General features: G+C 37.2%; 1 protein-coding gene across 2 annotated transcripts in view; it reads left to right on the top strand.

The window, feature by feature from the left end:
- The window catches only part of ZNF438 (zinc finger protein 438), a 40,559-nt gene extending 28,573 nt beyond the window's left edge, over positions 1–11,986 (top strand). For both annotated transcript variants that reach the window (XM_065731452.1, XM_065731451.1), the window contains 3 exons: positions 2,788–2,892; positions 7,391–9,245; positions 10,813–11,986. In XM_065731452.1, coding sequence (XP_065587524.1) covers positions 2,788–2,892; positions 7,391–9,245; positions 10,813–11,407 — 2,555 coding nt within the window. In that variant the 3' untranslated portion in view covers positions 11,408–11,986. The remainder of the gene's footprint in view (positions 1–2,787; positions 2,893–7,390; positions 9,246–10,812) is intronic.
- The last annotated feature ends 3,328 nt before the right edge of the window (positions 11,987–15,314 follow it).

Raw genomic sequence — 15,314 nt, 5'->3', positions numbered from 1 at the left:
ATATTTCATGACTTATTCATAAAATAGTTCTATTTGACCTTTTGTGCTGCTCAGTTTCTGAGGAATTCTGCCTTCATTTTTGTAGCAGACTATCATTATTGTCTCCTGCACTTAACAAAAGAAAAAAATCTATTACCCCTTACATTAGGTGTATCAGGATTTTTGTCCAGTTTGTGATCTTGATTGTCCTGTTAAAAACTTTTTAACACTGACATCACTTTTACAATGAATGAATTATTGTTTAGTCTTTATGTTTCTTGAAGCTCAATTAAAGAAATTTCAGCTGGCAAGTCTCCCAGGAAATAACTTGAAAAAATCCTCTTGGTCCTTTCTTTTGAAACTGTTTGTTCCCACCTCCTAGAGAACCTAATTCATATTCACAATGCCATTGAAGGTTTATGAATTTATAACCAGTGCTTGCATTACCTCCCTTTATCTTTTATGAACAGTTAGTTCCTCCAGGTCGTTGCAGGGCTAAAGCCTTGCTTTTCAAATCTCTGGGGTGATATCCTCTGTTGAGTGGAATGACTGGGCAGAAAGAACCAAGATAAAATGCTGGAATGGTGTCGCTATTGAAATCATTATTTTTTTTAATCAATGGAGCTGTGTCAGAGCAGCATGGTTTCTAGAAATAGCACACTTTAGTTTTGACGTGGTTGATGATTGAATCTTGAAAAGTATTGAGATGTATAGCAGCTGGAATGCACTCTTTTATCATATATGTATGTAACAGCATCTCTCAGACAGAAGTTCTCTTCTTAAACAGGGAAGAACTAGTTATCTCATCTCTGTAAAGATAAAAAGTGGTTGCAGAGGCCAGGCTACCTTTGAATTTATTTGTATAAACATTGTTCCTAAATTCTCTCTGTGTTAGAGAGGAAAATGTGATTTTTTTCAGTTGTGAATAAAATTATTAATAAATTATAGATGCTTTATGTTTAGCTCTTCTTGTGACAGTTCTTGTTTCTTGATATGAAAACATTTTAGTCTGTTTAAAGTCTATTATATAGGCTTCAAATGAAATATAAATGAATCTTAAACTATAAACTACTCACTTAATATTAAGAGTGCTTTCAAGGGAAAAAAAAAACCAAAAAACCCACCTGTTTTAAAGTTCTCAAACACCACTGTAAGAAGCTAAGAAGAGTCTTTTGGAAAGTATTTAAGGAATACAGGAAGTGTCCTGCTGCTCAATGAATTTCTTGAAATGTGCTTTAATCTTGATCCCATAAAATAGTACGTTTGCACAGAGTTTATTGAGAAGAAGGTCTCTAAATGGTAAAATGCTTTGTGCACAACTGTCAAATTATATTGATGCTAAAATCACTATTAATTAAATATAGCTTTAAAGAGATCTAATTTCCCTTCTTATAAGTTTAACAAGCTGTTTTGATCTTCTTCCTCCAATGCTGTGTCAGAACACATTTCTAGATGTGTTTGTACGTTCTGTATCTTAGTCTTTCTGCAAATGTTGTACTGTGGCTTTCTAATCTTGCAGTAGAGTACTTTGTTATAATGTTTGATTTCCCAATCTATTTTAAATTGCACAAAAGGATTCCTATGTAAACATAATTATGTTATCAGACTTTGAAAGGTAAGAAGTGCAAGATAGGAGATTATCCTTGCAGTTTAAATGTCTATATTTCAAATTATATGTAACAGTTTTGTTCCTTTCCCATCTTAAGAGTACTCATAGTTCCTTTATCCGTGTCTGACTCTGTCCTTGGCACTTTCCATGTCTCATTTGTAACTTTCGTGTCCTTTTTCAACTTGCCCTCTGTATATCCTAGTTTCTCTTTCATGCTCTATGAGCCCAGCAGTTAATAACTAAGAGGAGAGAGTCTGTTTCCTTGTTTTAGACGTTGGTGCTTGGAACTAAAACTGTACTTTCTGGAAAAACCCATCTCAGCTGGAAGCATGAGCACGTTCAGTAGAACGTAGGGAGAAGTTAGTTTCTTAAAATATGTGTTGAATGTATGCCAAGAGCTTACAACTTTGGCCAAATTGGGGCAGCTTTTCTGGAAAACAAAAAATGGCTGTATCAAATGTCAAGGTCTTCCTCAAGCAATTTACTAAATTTTTATTGAAAATAGAAAATAAAAATGTGCACACACCTGAGGACCGCTGACATTTTCTATTTTAAAAATTATAAAATTTTTAAAGTTTAAAAAAAATTGAATTAAAAAAAAGTTTTAAAAATGATCTGAGGCAAGTAGCTAGAATGGAACGTTCTACCCAAACCATTTGTATCTGGCAAAGAGAAGGGACTGAACATTGTTTCCAACAGCGTGTCGTGTTGGACACTCCTGACTTGTGCACTTTATTACCAACTTCACATCTTACAGGTGTGCAACAAAAGTGCTTTTGAACTACATTTCCTTTTAGGGTAAATTCTGTTTTCTAGAATGGCTGCCATTCTGTTAATTTGTATAAGATTATGGGAAGTGTCGTAGAACTTAACCTGCTGTAATAAAAAAAATCTCCATAAAGTTATGCAAACTTCATTTTTCTGAGCTTTTGGTTTTGGTACTGATGTCTCTCTACCATGATCCTCAAGCTAAAGTACCACATCTCTTTACCATGTTAACCTTTATTAAATTGTTGCCTTGTTTTTGCATGTAATATATTAAATTTTAAAACATTTGTGAAGATTAAAAAAAAAAAAAACAGGCAAAGGCCAAGAAATAGTAGCTTTCTTAATGCACTAACAGGAAGATAATGTTTTATGTACTTTATTTTTATTTTTGTGCTGGGATCTATTTGTAACTGACTGTAGCGCTTTTGCAGGTGGTGTTTTTTTGCATGCTAATCCTGCAGAGAAACAAAGTGTTCAACACAGTATGCTGGGTCAGCAAAAACAAGAAACTTGTGCTGGAAAGACAGTATCCTCAGGTATTTAGTGTGTATGGGGATTTGGCTAAATTAGTGATATTCCATATAGCGTTGACTGAAATAAGTCTAGAATTGTGTGTTAGAAAGTTGTTACACGTTTTCTTTCCCAAAGAAATCAGTAGTCATCTTTATGAAATTTGCAAAAGACTGCAGCATAATTGCACATGAATATATCATTAATCTTTTTTTGGTCAATACTTTGCCTTTTCTCTCAAAACTGACTGTTCCTTCTTCTGTGTTATATTCTTCTGATTGTCCAGTCATACACAAATTAAGCATATGACTGCACAAGTAAGAAAGGCTTACAAGAGTTATTTAAAAAAGAACGACATTAATTAGCACAGTGACTACTGGAATTCTGAGTTGTTTTTTGTTGATATTTTGCTCAAAGTTTGAAGCAGATTAGGTGGGAAATAGAATTTCTTCTGGTGCTTTCAGTGATGCCTGAGTTCACCAGTGTTGTATGCTATATATTTATAGTGAGAACAAACAGAAAGGCATACAGAAAGAAGGCAGAAAATACTGAGATAAAATAAACTTGAATGGCTTGTGAAGGAATGAGTGTCAGCCCAGTGGAAACTATTCAATCTTCCAGAGGACTCTTCTCAGCATGACTCTTATCAGAGGCTTTAATGCATCATTGATTTTTATTGATGTATCATTGGCCAGTCCTATACAATTTTAAGGTAATTTAGAAGTAAGGAAAGCTCATGACATCCTGCAAGTATCAGAGTGATTTGATACTCGTATGTATGAGTGTGGTAACCATTAATCTTTCAACAGAGACTTTTAAAGCAAATGGATTGAATTGCATTTGACTTAACCTTGTACTTAATTATTTACCAGTGTCTTAACTATTGCTCCAACTGCGCGCCTCTTTGAAAGCCTGAAAACACGTTAGTTAAAAACGAGCTGCACATCAGTCAGATATTGCATCCAGTGTGTTCATTTGTTTCCTTCATTTCTAAGGAAATTGTTTTGGAGAAAGTGTAAAAATGACTATGACTTAGGAAAGGCATGCATTCTAAAAACAAGGACTGTCCTTAAGAATACCATCATGAGGCCTCCTGTAACTGCCAGTTCCCCTTCTCATATGCCAGACTGGCTGTGCTCAGCTCACAACTGGCAAGTCCTTGTCAAATAGTCCTGGCAAAGATATGAATGACTGCACCAGTGTGTACGTCCACGGGATATTGTTGAAAATTCTAGCGAAGTATGAATGAAAAAAAATAGTTTTGATCATTGATAATACTTGGATGTTCTAGTGAACCTCCAGATTGTGGGTCGACAGTTTGCCGATCCAAGACACTAGGTCATCTTCCACCAGGTCTTCCAATTAGCGTTCCCAGTCCACAACACAATTTTAGCTGAGCCTGAAAGATCATCAGAGAGACTCTACATCTAGGCCGTCTCTATATTTAGTCACTGGCTAAGCTGCTTAACTGCAGCTGAGCTGTGTGGGATGAGAAGGAAATACAGAGCTGAGTATCTTTTGCATTCTAGAGCCATGACAATGAATGTTTCTGCACTAAAAGGTCTAATGTAAACTTGGCAAAGCCAAATAAAAACAGCTTGCACTCAAGGTTGCTACCAAACATGATTTGCCTGGAAAAAGTGTTCCTGATAAAATTAGATTAGTTGGAAAAGGAGCAATTGTATAAAGATCTCTTCTGACGCAGTTATTTCAATACTTAGCATTATATTAACTGGAGAAGAAGAGCGTTGATCTAAATGGACCTTGTTTCAAACAGCATTTTGTGGTTAATTTTTATGAAAGTCTTGGCCTCTTGAATCGTGCTTTCTTGTGGAATGCTGTGAAAACAACGGATGTGGTATTTCTTTAAGTGAAAGTGATTTTACATCTTGGGTTGCAATAGGCAAACCAGTGGGTTTGAGAGGCATGTACTCATTTTTAAACTCAGTGTAATGTCTTATTACTGCAAGTATTTGCTTCTAACCGTGAATTAAACATGCTTGATGCTTCAGCTGCCATCCCTGCATCCTTGTAGGAACACATTCCTGGCAAAATCTATTTCCTGAGTGCATGGCATTTACTGCCATTACTTGTGGCATAAAGCAGCTCAGATAACAGTCCTGTGAAACTGTGATGTTCCTCAAAAGTTTATGCAGATCAGCGAATGAAATTCTGAAAGAAAAAGGGAGAGACACAAAGTGGACAGGAAGAGCAAATGGGAAGCTATTCATCTTGATTTCTGTGGCAAGCTGAATAGTTGCTGGTTTAGAAAGAGCACTTAATGTGTGTAAGTGGCAGAAGTAAGCTCGCACTCTTGCCCCCCAGAAGAAAAATGCACTTGCTCTATAATCTGATGCATTCAGATTGCACGGTTTGACCTGTAACTGGCTTTGACGTTCAGTCTAGTTTGGTTCGTATTTATAATACTTCTCAGAAGCTATTAAAAAAATTGCCTTAACATCAACAAGAAGATACCATGGAGGGCACAAACAAACAAGGTTTCTCAGTGCTATTAGCAATCCTAGTGGTTGAAAAGTTCAGGATTTAGCTATGTATAGTGATTGGAGGAGGGGCAAAAAAAAAGTGCTTAGTGAAAAACAGTGCATGCTTCTAGCTTTCGGAGCATAAGAAGATAATTGTAAAATTTCTGCTTTTTTTGTGCACAAACTTCCTAGGCCTGGCTTTATCGCTCTGTGTAGGAATCTCTTGGTATTTGTGCAGGATTTGCATGTATGCAGTAGTCCAGTCTACACTGAATATCTAGGAATTGTGAACATCTCTACAGGTATCAAGCAAAAAAAAAGTAGTACAGTTGGTGCCCAGTAGATTGACTGAACTGGGGGAGGGGTATACAAGGAGATGTATGACAGGCTTGGGTTATGATGCTTTAGATAGCAGTAAAGGATCAAAGGACTATGCTCTGTATAGTGGCTCTATAAACATGCTGTAGGTCGAAGGCTTTGAAGAAGCATCAGCACTACTGTGTGTGATCTGTACGGTTTCTGTGGGATTGAGTGGTGAATCTAGCGTGTCCTGAAGGCAGTGGATTTATTGCACACGTGCCTACCATGTGTGTGTACATGCATCTGTCCAGGAGTCTTGGTCATGAAATGGGATAGCTCTGTAACTTACAGTGCATGTTGCAAAGTGTGTGAAGTCTGGAAAGAACATCCAGTATTAAAATAAACTTACTGGAGTTTCCAGTGTTGGTAGTCACTCACAGTTACCTCTTCGGGTCTGTAACAATGTATACACACATCCGTAATAGGCGGTTTAAAAAGGAATAGATACTTCTCTATGGAATTACCTCATTGTCATTGCAATATTTTGCTATTCCAGCACTTATTTTAACATATTTTATTCACATGTTATTCTTTTCTTAAATTTATTTTTTCTTACATACATTGTTGCCATTCTGAAATAGTTTTTATGTCTGGAATCTTTGCAATTGAATTTTCAATGATTGAGATTGATGTATTATTGTTAGCTTTGCTGTTAGAGGAAACCTATTACTGTTCCTGTGAACTGGAAGCATCATTAATTGAATTTACTTGAGAGTGGTTAATGAGACTTTAATATAAAATGGTAGCAGTGCAATTTAGCTTTATATCAAGTCTTATTTTTTATGGAGCAGGTGAAGGATCAGTGCATATCTCTGCAGCTGATTTTGGTTTGTGTTATACATTGTACATTGTACCTTTTTTCTTTTTTTCCCTTTTTTTTCATTTTCCTTAATTATCCTCCAGTTCTCCCCTAAAAATGTTTATGACATTTGCCGGCAGAAGTAGAAAATGGGAAGAACTAAAATACAACTCAAGCAAATTGTATATTTAAGAAAATAATCAAGTAACTTCAACAATACAGTTCTATTGTGCAGTAATAATGAACGATGAGTGTGATTGGGTTTTTAGCAATGGTTCATCTTAAGTCCTCTTTAATTTTTTTTTACACATTTGCTTGTTTTATTGCAGTTGGTTTTTTGACAACTTCATCAGGTAAGCTTTAGTCTGTATCTAATAAAGCCCACCAATTCTAAATGTTATAAGAATTTTGTAAGATAGCATGATACCTAATAAAAGGTATGATCAAGCAAGTGCTCAGTAAGCTTCTACAGTGTGAAACATTTAAATATAATCCGTGTTCTGTCAGTTCTTCCAGATAATACTGAAACCATGCTCGTGTAGGTTTTTAGGGCAGAAGAGGCTTATGCGCATATATATGTCCTGAAATATCACATAGCCTGTAATCTAGAATGAAACATATGTTTAAAAAGAAAAAAATGTTCTTATTCTCATGTTCTTTGTTTTTGTTTTCCATATGTATGTTTGTATTGTTTCAGAGGGTAATTTTGTTTTGTCTGTGAGACTTCTGCTGTTCTAAACTTAACTTAGTGCTCATTTAAATAACTAATATTTTTAATAAGCTTCTGTTTAACAGTATCCTTTGTAAGCAGTTTTATTTCTGCTACAGTAAAAAAGGAATATTATACATTTTATTATTGTCTGTGTAATTTTATTATTGCAGATAAACACAAATCCCCTATGGACATAATACAAAACTTTCAGAAGAAAAGTCAGTTTAGGACCATTGCTCCAAAAATGGTGCCAAAAGTTTTAACATCTGGAATGGTTTCTTGTCTTCAGTCTTTGCCTGAACAATGTGCACCGATTTCAGTGTCAGGTTCTAAACCCCTGGTGGTACCAACTCAAAACTACGCCGTCATGCAGGTTGCTGGTCACGAGGGCACTTTTTCTCTTTTGGCATTGCCATGTGTTACCCCTGCTGTGATACAGCCAAGCCAGCGATCGAACATGGTGGCCCGTTCTGAAAACCTGAAGCTGCCTATCCCTCGGTACCAATCTGTTAGAAGTAAATTGCTTTGTGGCAAAAAAGCAAGCCAAGCCCCTGCTTTGAATACACAGAGCAATGTTCCTACCAAAGGACAGATCTCTTTGCAGACTTCCCCCGTGACTGCCTTAGCTGAAGACTGTCCAAAACCTCATTCTAGCTCAGATTCATCTGAGCCAGTGATGCTAACAGACCATGATTCATCTAAAGTGGTTGCTACATTACAAAGTACAAACAGTTGTGTGGAATGTGGGTCTCCTTCAGTGAACAAAACAAAAACTGCTATCAGTAATGTCTCTGGACCATCTATAGTTAAAGAGTCTTCACGCAAGCCAGAAAATTCAAGTAATCCTATGAAATTTAGCTTGGACTCTGTGAAGACAGCGTCAGCAACCACAAAAGAGTCAATCATTATGTCAGAGAAACTAAAGGAAAAACCCACAAATTCTGCAAATTCTGTTACCGTTTTGTCACCAGCAGTTTTTGGCAGTACAGTACAAATGGCTCCATCAGCACCAACAGGAAAACTTCCTATTCTGCCTTACTCAAGAATGAAAAATCCAGTGCTTTGTAAATCACAAACTGCCAATGTAAAGGATATATCTGGTACTTCACTAAGATCTGAATGTGAAAAGACACCAGCTTTGGTGAAAACCTTTTGTGTTCCTTCTAAAACATGTGATGAACAGTTAGCTGTATCTTTGGCACAAGCCCCCGAACAAACCATTCGGGAAAATACTTTCTCACCTTCCAAAAGAGTGGATGTTGACAGCCTTAAAAAGTCGAATGGTGCTCCCCCTAAAAGGAGAGGCAGGAAGAGAAGAGTCCAAGATGATTTATTGGCTTTTCAAGCCAAGCGAAGGAAATGCATCATTAATAAATTTAGAGAAGTAAGAGAGAGGGTGAAAGCTGATCTTCAGCCACATGAAGACAAAAAGGGAGAGGCAGTGAAAAAATACCGTAACATTAGACCCAAACCAGTGGTAGTTGTGCAGGCAGTTGCACCACTGAATTCTACATCACTAGTAGATGCAAAGTCTCCTGACCATTTAGACAGAGGTGTTTTTTTAAGTAGTTCGTTTGCCAATAAATGTCTGAGCTACAAGTATGATACCACATCAGCTACATCAATTGATTTAGGTAGAACTGTGTACTCAGCTGTACCCAAGCCATGGCATAGATGTCATGTATGTAACCATAACTTCCAGTTCAAACACCACCTTCAGGACCACATGAATGCACACACCAACAGACGCCCCTACACGTGTGGAATTTGCCGGAAGGCCTACATTCATTCTGGAAGCTTGAGCACGCATATGAAACTTCATCACAACGAAGGCAAACCAAAAAAGTTTGTGTGTTGTGAATTCTGTGCAAAGATTTTTGGCCATGCAAAAGTGTACTTTGGTCACCTAAGGGAAGTGCACAGGGTCGTTATTAGCACAGAGCCCTCTGGTAGTGAGCAACAGCTGCAAGATGCTTTGAGGAACAGGGATACAAATATAAAAGAAACAGAACAAACAAGAGAAAGGTGAGTGTTTTCAGTGATTAAATGCTAATAAAATGGAATTTCATATCATCCATGGAAATTCATTAACATCACTGTTATGAAAACTTTATTTTTCCTGGTATGTATTTTCTCTCAGGTAAGATTGATGGTGATTTAAATATTTTTCTACAGAATCTAGTATATACATTAGTATATTTTAGTTGATTTATGTACTGTAAATTATTAATGATGCTAGAACGTCCAAGGTAATTTTGCATGTATTCTAGGAATACCCAAACTGACAGTGAAGCAATTTTGATCAGCTGATAGCTTCTGAGTATCAATTTTTGTTAATCTTTTGAATCTCTGTATTGCATCCGCTCTGTATTTTTTTCCCAGAAGATAAGTGAACCAACTGCAATAAGTGAAAAGCAATTCATATTTCATTATTAGCTTGTAGTTTGTTTACACTATTAAATATCATTATCCCATTTCCTTCTCTGGAATGCTGTGAGCTAATCTGTTTTGTGTGCTGATTACCTCTGCTTTTGCTATTGCTTTACCAAGCTAAAAAGTTAGTATACACCATATTAAGATGGATAGAACATAATTTTATTTCTACTTTATGAGTTTGAAGTGAATTTTCTTGGCACAGTAAAATGGGTAGCGTTTTTGTTAACTCCACTGTACATTTACTTTTGTTTAAGAATGCTTTATGAAACCCATTGTTTTAACCTGATGCCTCAGCACCACGCAGTGTGTGTGTTGCTTTGTGTTCTACTTCCTGGGAAGATCACTTAAAGAATTTTTAAGGTACTGCGACTAAGAAGTACCAGTATTTTTCAGCCTTTTCTGGTTGTCATACAGTGAAACATTTAGTATATCTGTTTTATTAGGTAATCTGTCAAAAGTATATGGATAAATGCATATTAATAAATGGCAATGTGGTCCTTTTCCCAGACGTTGCAAAAGGAGTTCTGTTGAGTTTCTTTTGATTGGCTTAACTTAAGCCAGGGACATGTTAACTCGTACATGAATGTTTCCTTTCTACTGCAGAGCTGTCCTAAATTAGTGAGAGGGGCTGTCCAGTGGTAACTTACCTTTTTAATGCTCTTACAAACTTTTAGAAAAAAGAAGCTTTGAAGTTTCACTGCTTCCAGCTCAAAGTGAGAGGTGGGACCTGTGGTTTTGGCCTTCAAATCAGATAGGTACAAACAGGATGGTTGCTGTTGGTAGTCAGCTACTGGAAATGCTCATCTGCACTTTTCTAGTACAGAGCTAGAACTGTTTGAATTGACTTCACCAAATCAAGAACTTAAAAAGAAAAAGTAAATAAATGTTATTCACCTCTTATTTAAAGGTTAGTGGCATTAGAAGATTATTTTTACTGAGATTATTTTGCTATTATGAAGACACTCAGCCTTTTCGGTATTTTATTGAGTTATTTAGCTGCTCCTAATATGTTGGATACTGTAGTAACAATGCCTGGTTTTAATTGAAAGATTGTTTCATAGATGTCATCTCTTCTTGGATCTTGCATGGACAGAAAGTATCATCTCTTCAGTGCACTGCTGGCTCTGAAATAGTTTCTATTTCCTTTTCTTAACAGGGAAAATAGATGCGATTTTGAAGACCTATTCCATAATCCAGGAGAAGTTAAATTACAGGTCAGATGTGGTCAGTGTCAGTTCATTGCACAGTCATTTGGTGAAATGAAGTTTCACTTATTATGCTCTCATGGAGAAGAGATCCAGGGAAGAGTAAAGGAAGGGGCTCTGCAAGGAAATAGAGGAGCTAGGGGAGAACTGATCAAACATTCAACTCACTTCTGGAAACAGCGTAATGAAAGAAGACGTTTAGCAAAATGCAGTGCCAGTGAGGAGGAGTTTTATACTTTTCCAAAACTGAAAAGACAAATACACTTTCACCATCAAAGTAATGTTGATACATTAACTAAAAGTGAAATGACTCAGTCAGGAAGCAATGAAGCAGCCAAGGAGATACAAAATGTAGGTTGTGGTACACCGAGCAAAAAAATTGAATTTTGGTCTAAAGCTGGATACAACTGCATTTTATGCAAGCAGTTATTTGGAAGAAAAGAGGATCTTCGTAATCATTGGCAAAGTCATCATAACTGTGAAGACTCTTCTATTTTATGGACAATTTTTAGTTTATTCTCCAAACAGGGAATTTTTGAGTTTTGAGCTTTCTGGTCTTGGTGAATATTGAGGCTCAGTTTTGCAGTACTGTGTTGGTGAACTGACTCAAAGGTGCCTTGCTTCAGAGGTTTGCTTAGTACGGTGGGTTTTCTAGTTACCAGCTACAATCTTAGTTCACCTTTGTTTTGTTAAATAAAACATGTATTAATCCATTATCTTTCAGGATGGGTACATGCAGGCTGGTTATGAAATACTGTCTCTAGTATTCATACATGAGGAATTCACAGCAGCAAATCCTTGATGCTAACAGTTAAAATGAGAAAGATGCTCAAGTTTATTACACTTTACACAGAGTAATAAATCAGTTTACAAGAAGTAATCCCAATCTTGAATGAAATGGCAAACCAGATTGAAAGTGTGATTTCAATCCCAACTGTGCTTGTAGATTTTATGCTAAAACTGCATTTCTGTGCAGTTCTGTAGATCATTTGAAGGTGCATGCATACAACCTGCACTCTGGAGCATAGTTATCTTCAAAAAACCTTTTACATCTTGTTTTCTGGATTTCAGTCTTTTTGGTTACTAAGTCTCTTAGGTGTTACATTCAGTCCTTGTAATAGCAGGGACTTTGGACTTCAAATTGAAAAAATCTACGTTTACTTTTGCCTGTAAACCCTTGGATTGAAAACAGGTGCTAGTCACTACCTGTGAAGATGGAACCCTCAAAGTTTGACTGCTTAACGAAAACAAAACAAAAAGTTGTTTTAAATATAGTAATTTGAGTTTGTTACTGCAGGGAAATTTGACATTCTGCTATAGATCATGTGCTTCACTGTGAACTGTAAGCACTTTCCATGCTCCTCAGTGACAGCAGCACTACTGCTGAGAACACCTTTAGCACTCTTGCCTTGCACATTCTTGGTATATCTCTTTTGTACCTGTGTAGTTGGCCCAGACATAGCTGCAAAGGGGAATTGTTCCTCTTCTGAGTCTGTGATACAGGAAATGAGGGTTTTTTTCACTTGTATTTCCACCTCTGCTGTACAGATGGAACCAGAGGCACTTTCCAGCCATTCTCTGTGATGCTGTGAAGTCACGATATCGCTGTTCAACACACATCAGTGTATCAGAAGACAAACTGCAAAATACACCAGTACTTTTTCTGAACTACTACTCCATTCATTTCTTCTTGTGGTCTAACTGTAATTGAGGGATTACAGTGATGGCGGAATCATTCCTGAAATACCTTGTATGGCCTCTCACTGTTTTGCAGAAATTGTAGTGAAGAGATCTAAAGAATGTTGGGGATTTCAAGGGGAAGAATTCCAGAAGCTGTTGGAATATTTTGTGTATGTGTTTTGTTTTTAAACAGTAAAGGCAGCTTTATGAGCCAGTGGTTTTGAATGTCGTTTCTTGTATGGTGCTGTGCCTTGTGTTCAGCTACGAGACTGAAGCTGAGAAAAAAAGGAAAGGTCTTGTAGAAGTGCAGGGTTGTTGCTTGGTAAGGTGGAAGACTCTCTGGGGATTTTTACAGCTTCTTTCTTGCTATCTCTTCTGAATACACACAGCTGGTTGTTTCATTGCTTTGGGATAATACTTTGTGTGCTGAATTACTGTTAAAGCACAGTTCTTACACTTGTGTGGAAAACATGTCTTATTGTATACAACGTACTGAGTGTAGTTTGAAGTGCACTGAAATGAGCACAGTGCTGACACTGACTTTCCCCTATGCAGGAACAGCACAGGTGTTGGCTGGGTAGTCCTTCCAAAATACGTTCCAAAAATATATATTTTTAAATGATGCATCAGAGCCAGTGATGCAGATGAGTGGTTTGGTGCTATTTTTTACAAAGAGTCCCTCTCATGTCACGTTCAGGAGGGGCTACTGTGCTGCTGGCGCAGGTTTGGGACGCAGGAGCCGCTTGATTATTATTATTATTTTTTGACTGGAGATTCTCATGTACAATCCTTCACGTTCATTATGTTCTTGAACTTCTTTTCCTTCCTGTAGTCCAGGGCAAACAGGTCGGTGGGGCTCAGCTTTCAGCAATTTAAAGCCTGCAAACATGTTTTAAAGCATAGTTCTGAGCTGCTTCTTGGGTTCTCATAAATGTCAAAAATTAGAAGCCTTTTTTTTCTGAGCCTGAAAGCATTCTTACATTTCAGGCTGTAAGGATTATGGTAGATCATGAAGGGTTGGGATTTTTTAAAATACATCTGTATTTAATGCAGATCTATTCTTTGTTTTAAAAAAGCTCTTGTTTTGAATCTGTGTTCATTTTGACAGCGTGTGGAAGTACAAAATGAGCCGAACCTACAGGAACATCAGATAGCGCATGTTTGCTGTTCCACAGGTTGGTTGTCATGAGGGCAGTTTGTTGTTTACCTTCAAGTTGGACAAGCTAACATCTGGTTTTGCACATCAATTAGAGTTTTAAATTGTTAAAACGAATGTTACTGTTTTTGTAGCTGTAGTTTTTTTCCCCTCTGAGTTTTCGTTAAATCTCTGTTTCAGCTTCACTCTTCAACTTTAAAGCGGTTCCTCGTATGGAAAATTGTTCCTTCATCATCACACCATAAATAATCAAAGCTGGATGAGTTCCTCTGCTTCTCTGGCTTGCTGAGTATTGCCCTTCTCCAGCTGCAGAGCTACAGTTTCCTTTGGCTAACTTGACATAGTTGATGGCAGAATATTTTTACTTCATTTATTTATTAGAATTTAGATGTCTGCTCTTTCGTTCCGTCGGAGTTCCTGTCATACCTCATTAGATACCTATTTTATCTGCTATTCACTGAGCTCCTTAGCATCAGTGTCATAAGAAGGATGAACAGGTATTTAGGAGAGCAGTTTTCAACCCCAACTTTGTGCAGATGATGCTGACGTTTGAGAATCGCCAGCTTATCTAGGCTCAGCCATGTAGTATATTATATTTGTACAACGCTTCCACCTGCATACGCATCTGTCTTTGAAAGAAATGTATACTTCAAATTCGGCTCATGTCAGTTATTATTACCAAACCTGTACAATGTAGGTTTGCAGTTATTATGCATGAAGATTAACACGCTATTCACTGTAGTAGGTTGACTTGTCAAGTTCCTGATGGCTCTAAAAAATGAAAATCCCTTGATGCTGAGTCTGACGCAGAAAAAAAATCTGGTCTCATGAAGAAAATTCTGATTGCTTAAAAAGAATGGCAAAGTTTGTCCTCATTTCAGTGTGAGGTTTGCTAGCTGATCTGTCACACTTTGCGATTTCCTCCACTTTTTCTTAAAGTGTCCTGACTTTTTTTGTTGTTGTTATTAAGACAGAAGAGGACCCAAGCAGGCAGATGAGTTTCATGAAGGCGTGTGCTGACTTCCTCTCGCCTTGCAGGCAGACACATCCGTGGATCACGTTGTGTGGGTGACCTTGCTGTGCAGGCGTGGGGCAGGGCAGCACGAAGAGCTGGCTGCAGCGTGTCACTTTGTGGATGACCCTTCCGCAGTTCCAAAGTAAAATCTGAATTTAAGAGGAAAAAAATAGCATACTTTTCAGACAGGTGTGAATTTCTAACTCCTTACTGACAAGCCTTTAAGAAATTCTGAAAATGACAGTGAGATACCTCTATATTTGTGCTTTGTTTGACGATTTTACTTATGTAGCAGTGCCAGCAGTGTTCTAAAACTTGATAGGTCTGGGGCTGTCAAGTACAACAGGAGATTTCTCTGCTTCTTTTTTCACATTTTTTTGACTTATGCATGTAAGCACTAGGAATGATGAGATGAAATATAATTTCTGCTGCTGACAAGTGTGTTTATTGTTCTTAAGTTATTTTGCAGAAATTTACCGTGTATAATAATAAATTAAGTCAGAGAAAAGAAAATTCTTTCAGAAGGAGATACGTAAGCAGACTGTCCATGCATGGGTTTCTCTGCACACTGTTGTGGATGAAATTTGAGGATGACAGAGCTA

Source organism: Cyrtonyx montezumae, unplaced genomic scaffold, assembly GCF_038088225.1.
Source record: "Cyrtonyx montezumae isolate F1298 unplaced genomic scaffold, pur_monq_1.0 scaffold_14, whole genome shotgun sequence".
Lineage (NCBI taxonomy): Eukaryota > Metazoa > Chordata > Aves > Galliformes > Odontophoridae > Cyrtonyx > Cyrtonyx montezumae.
The sequence above is the reverse complement of the archived record's forward strand: the minus strand, read 5'-3'. Positions and strand labels throughout refer to the sequence as shown.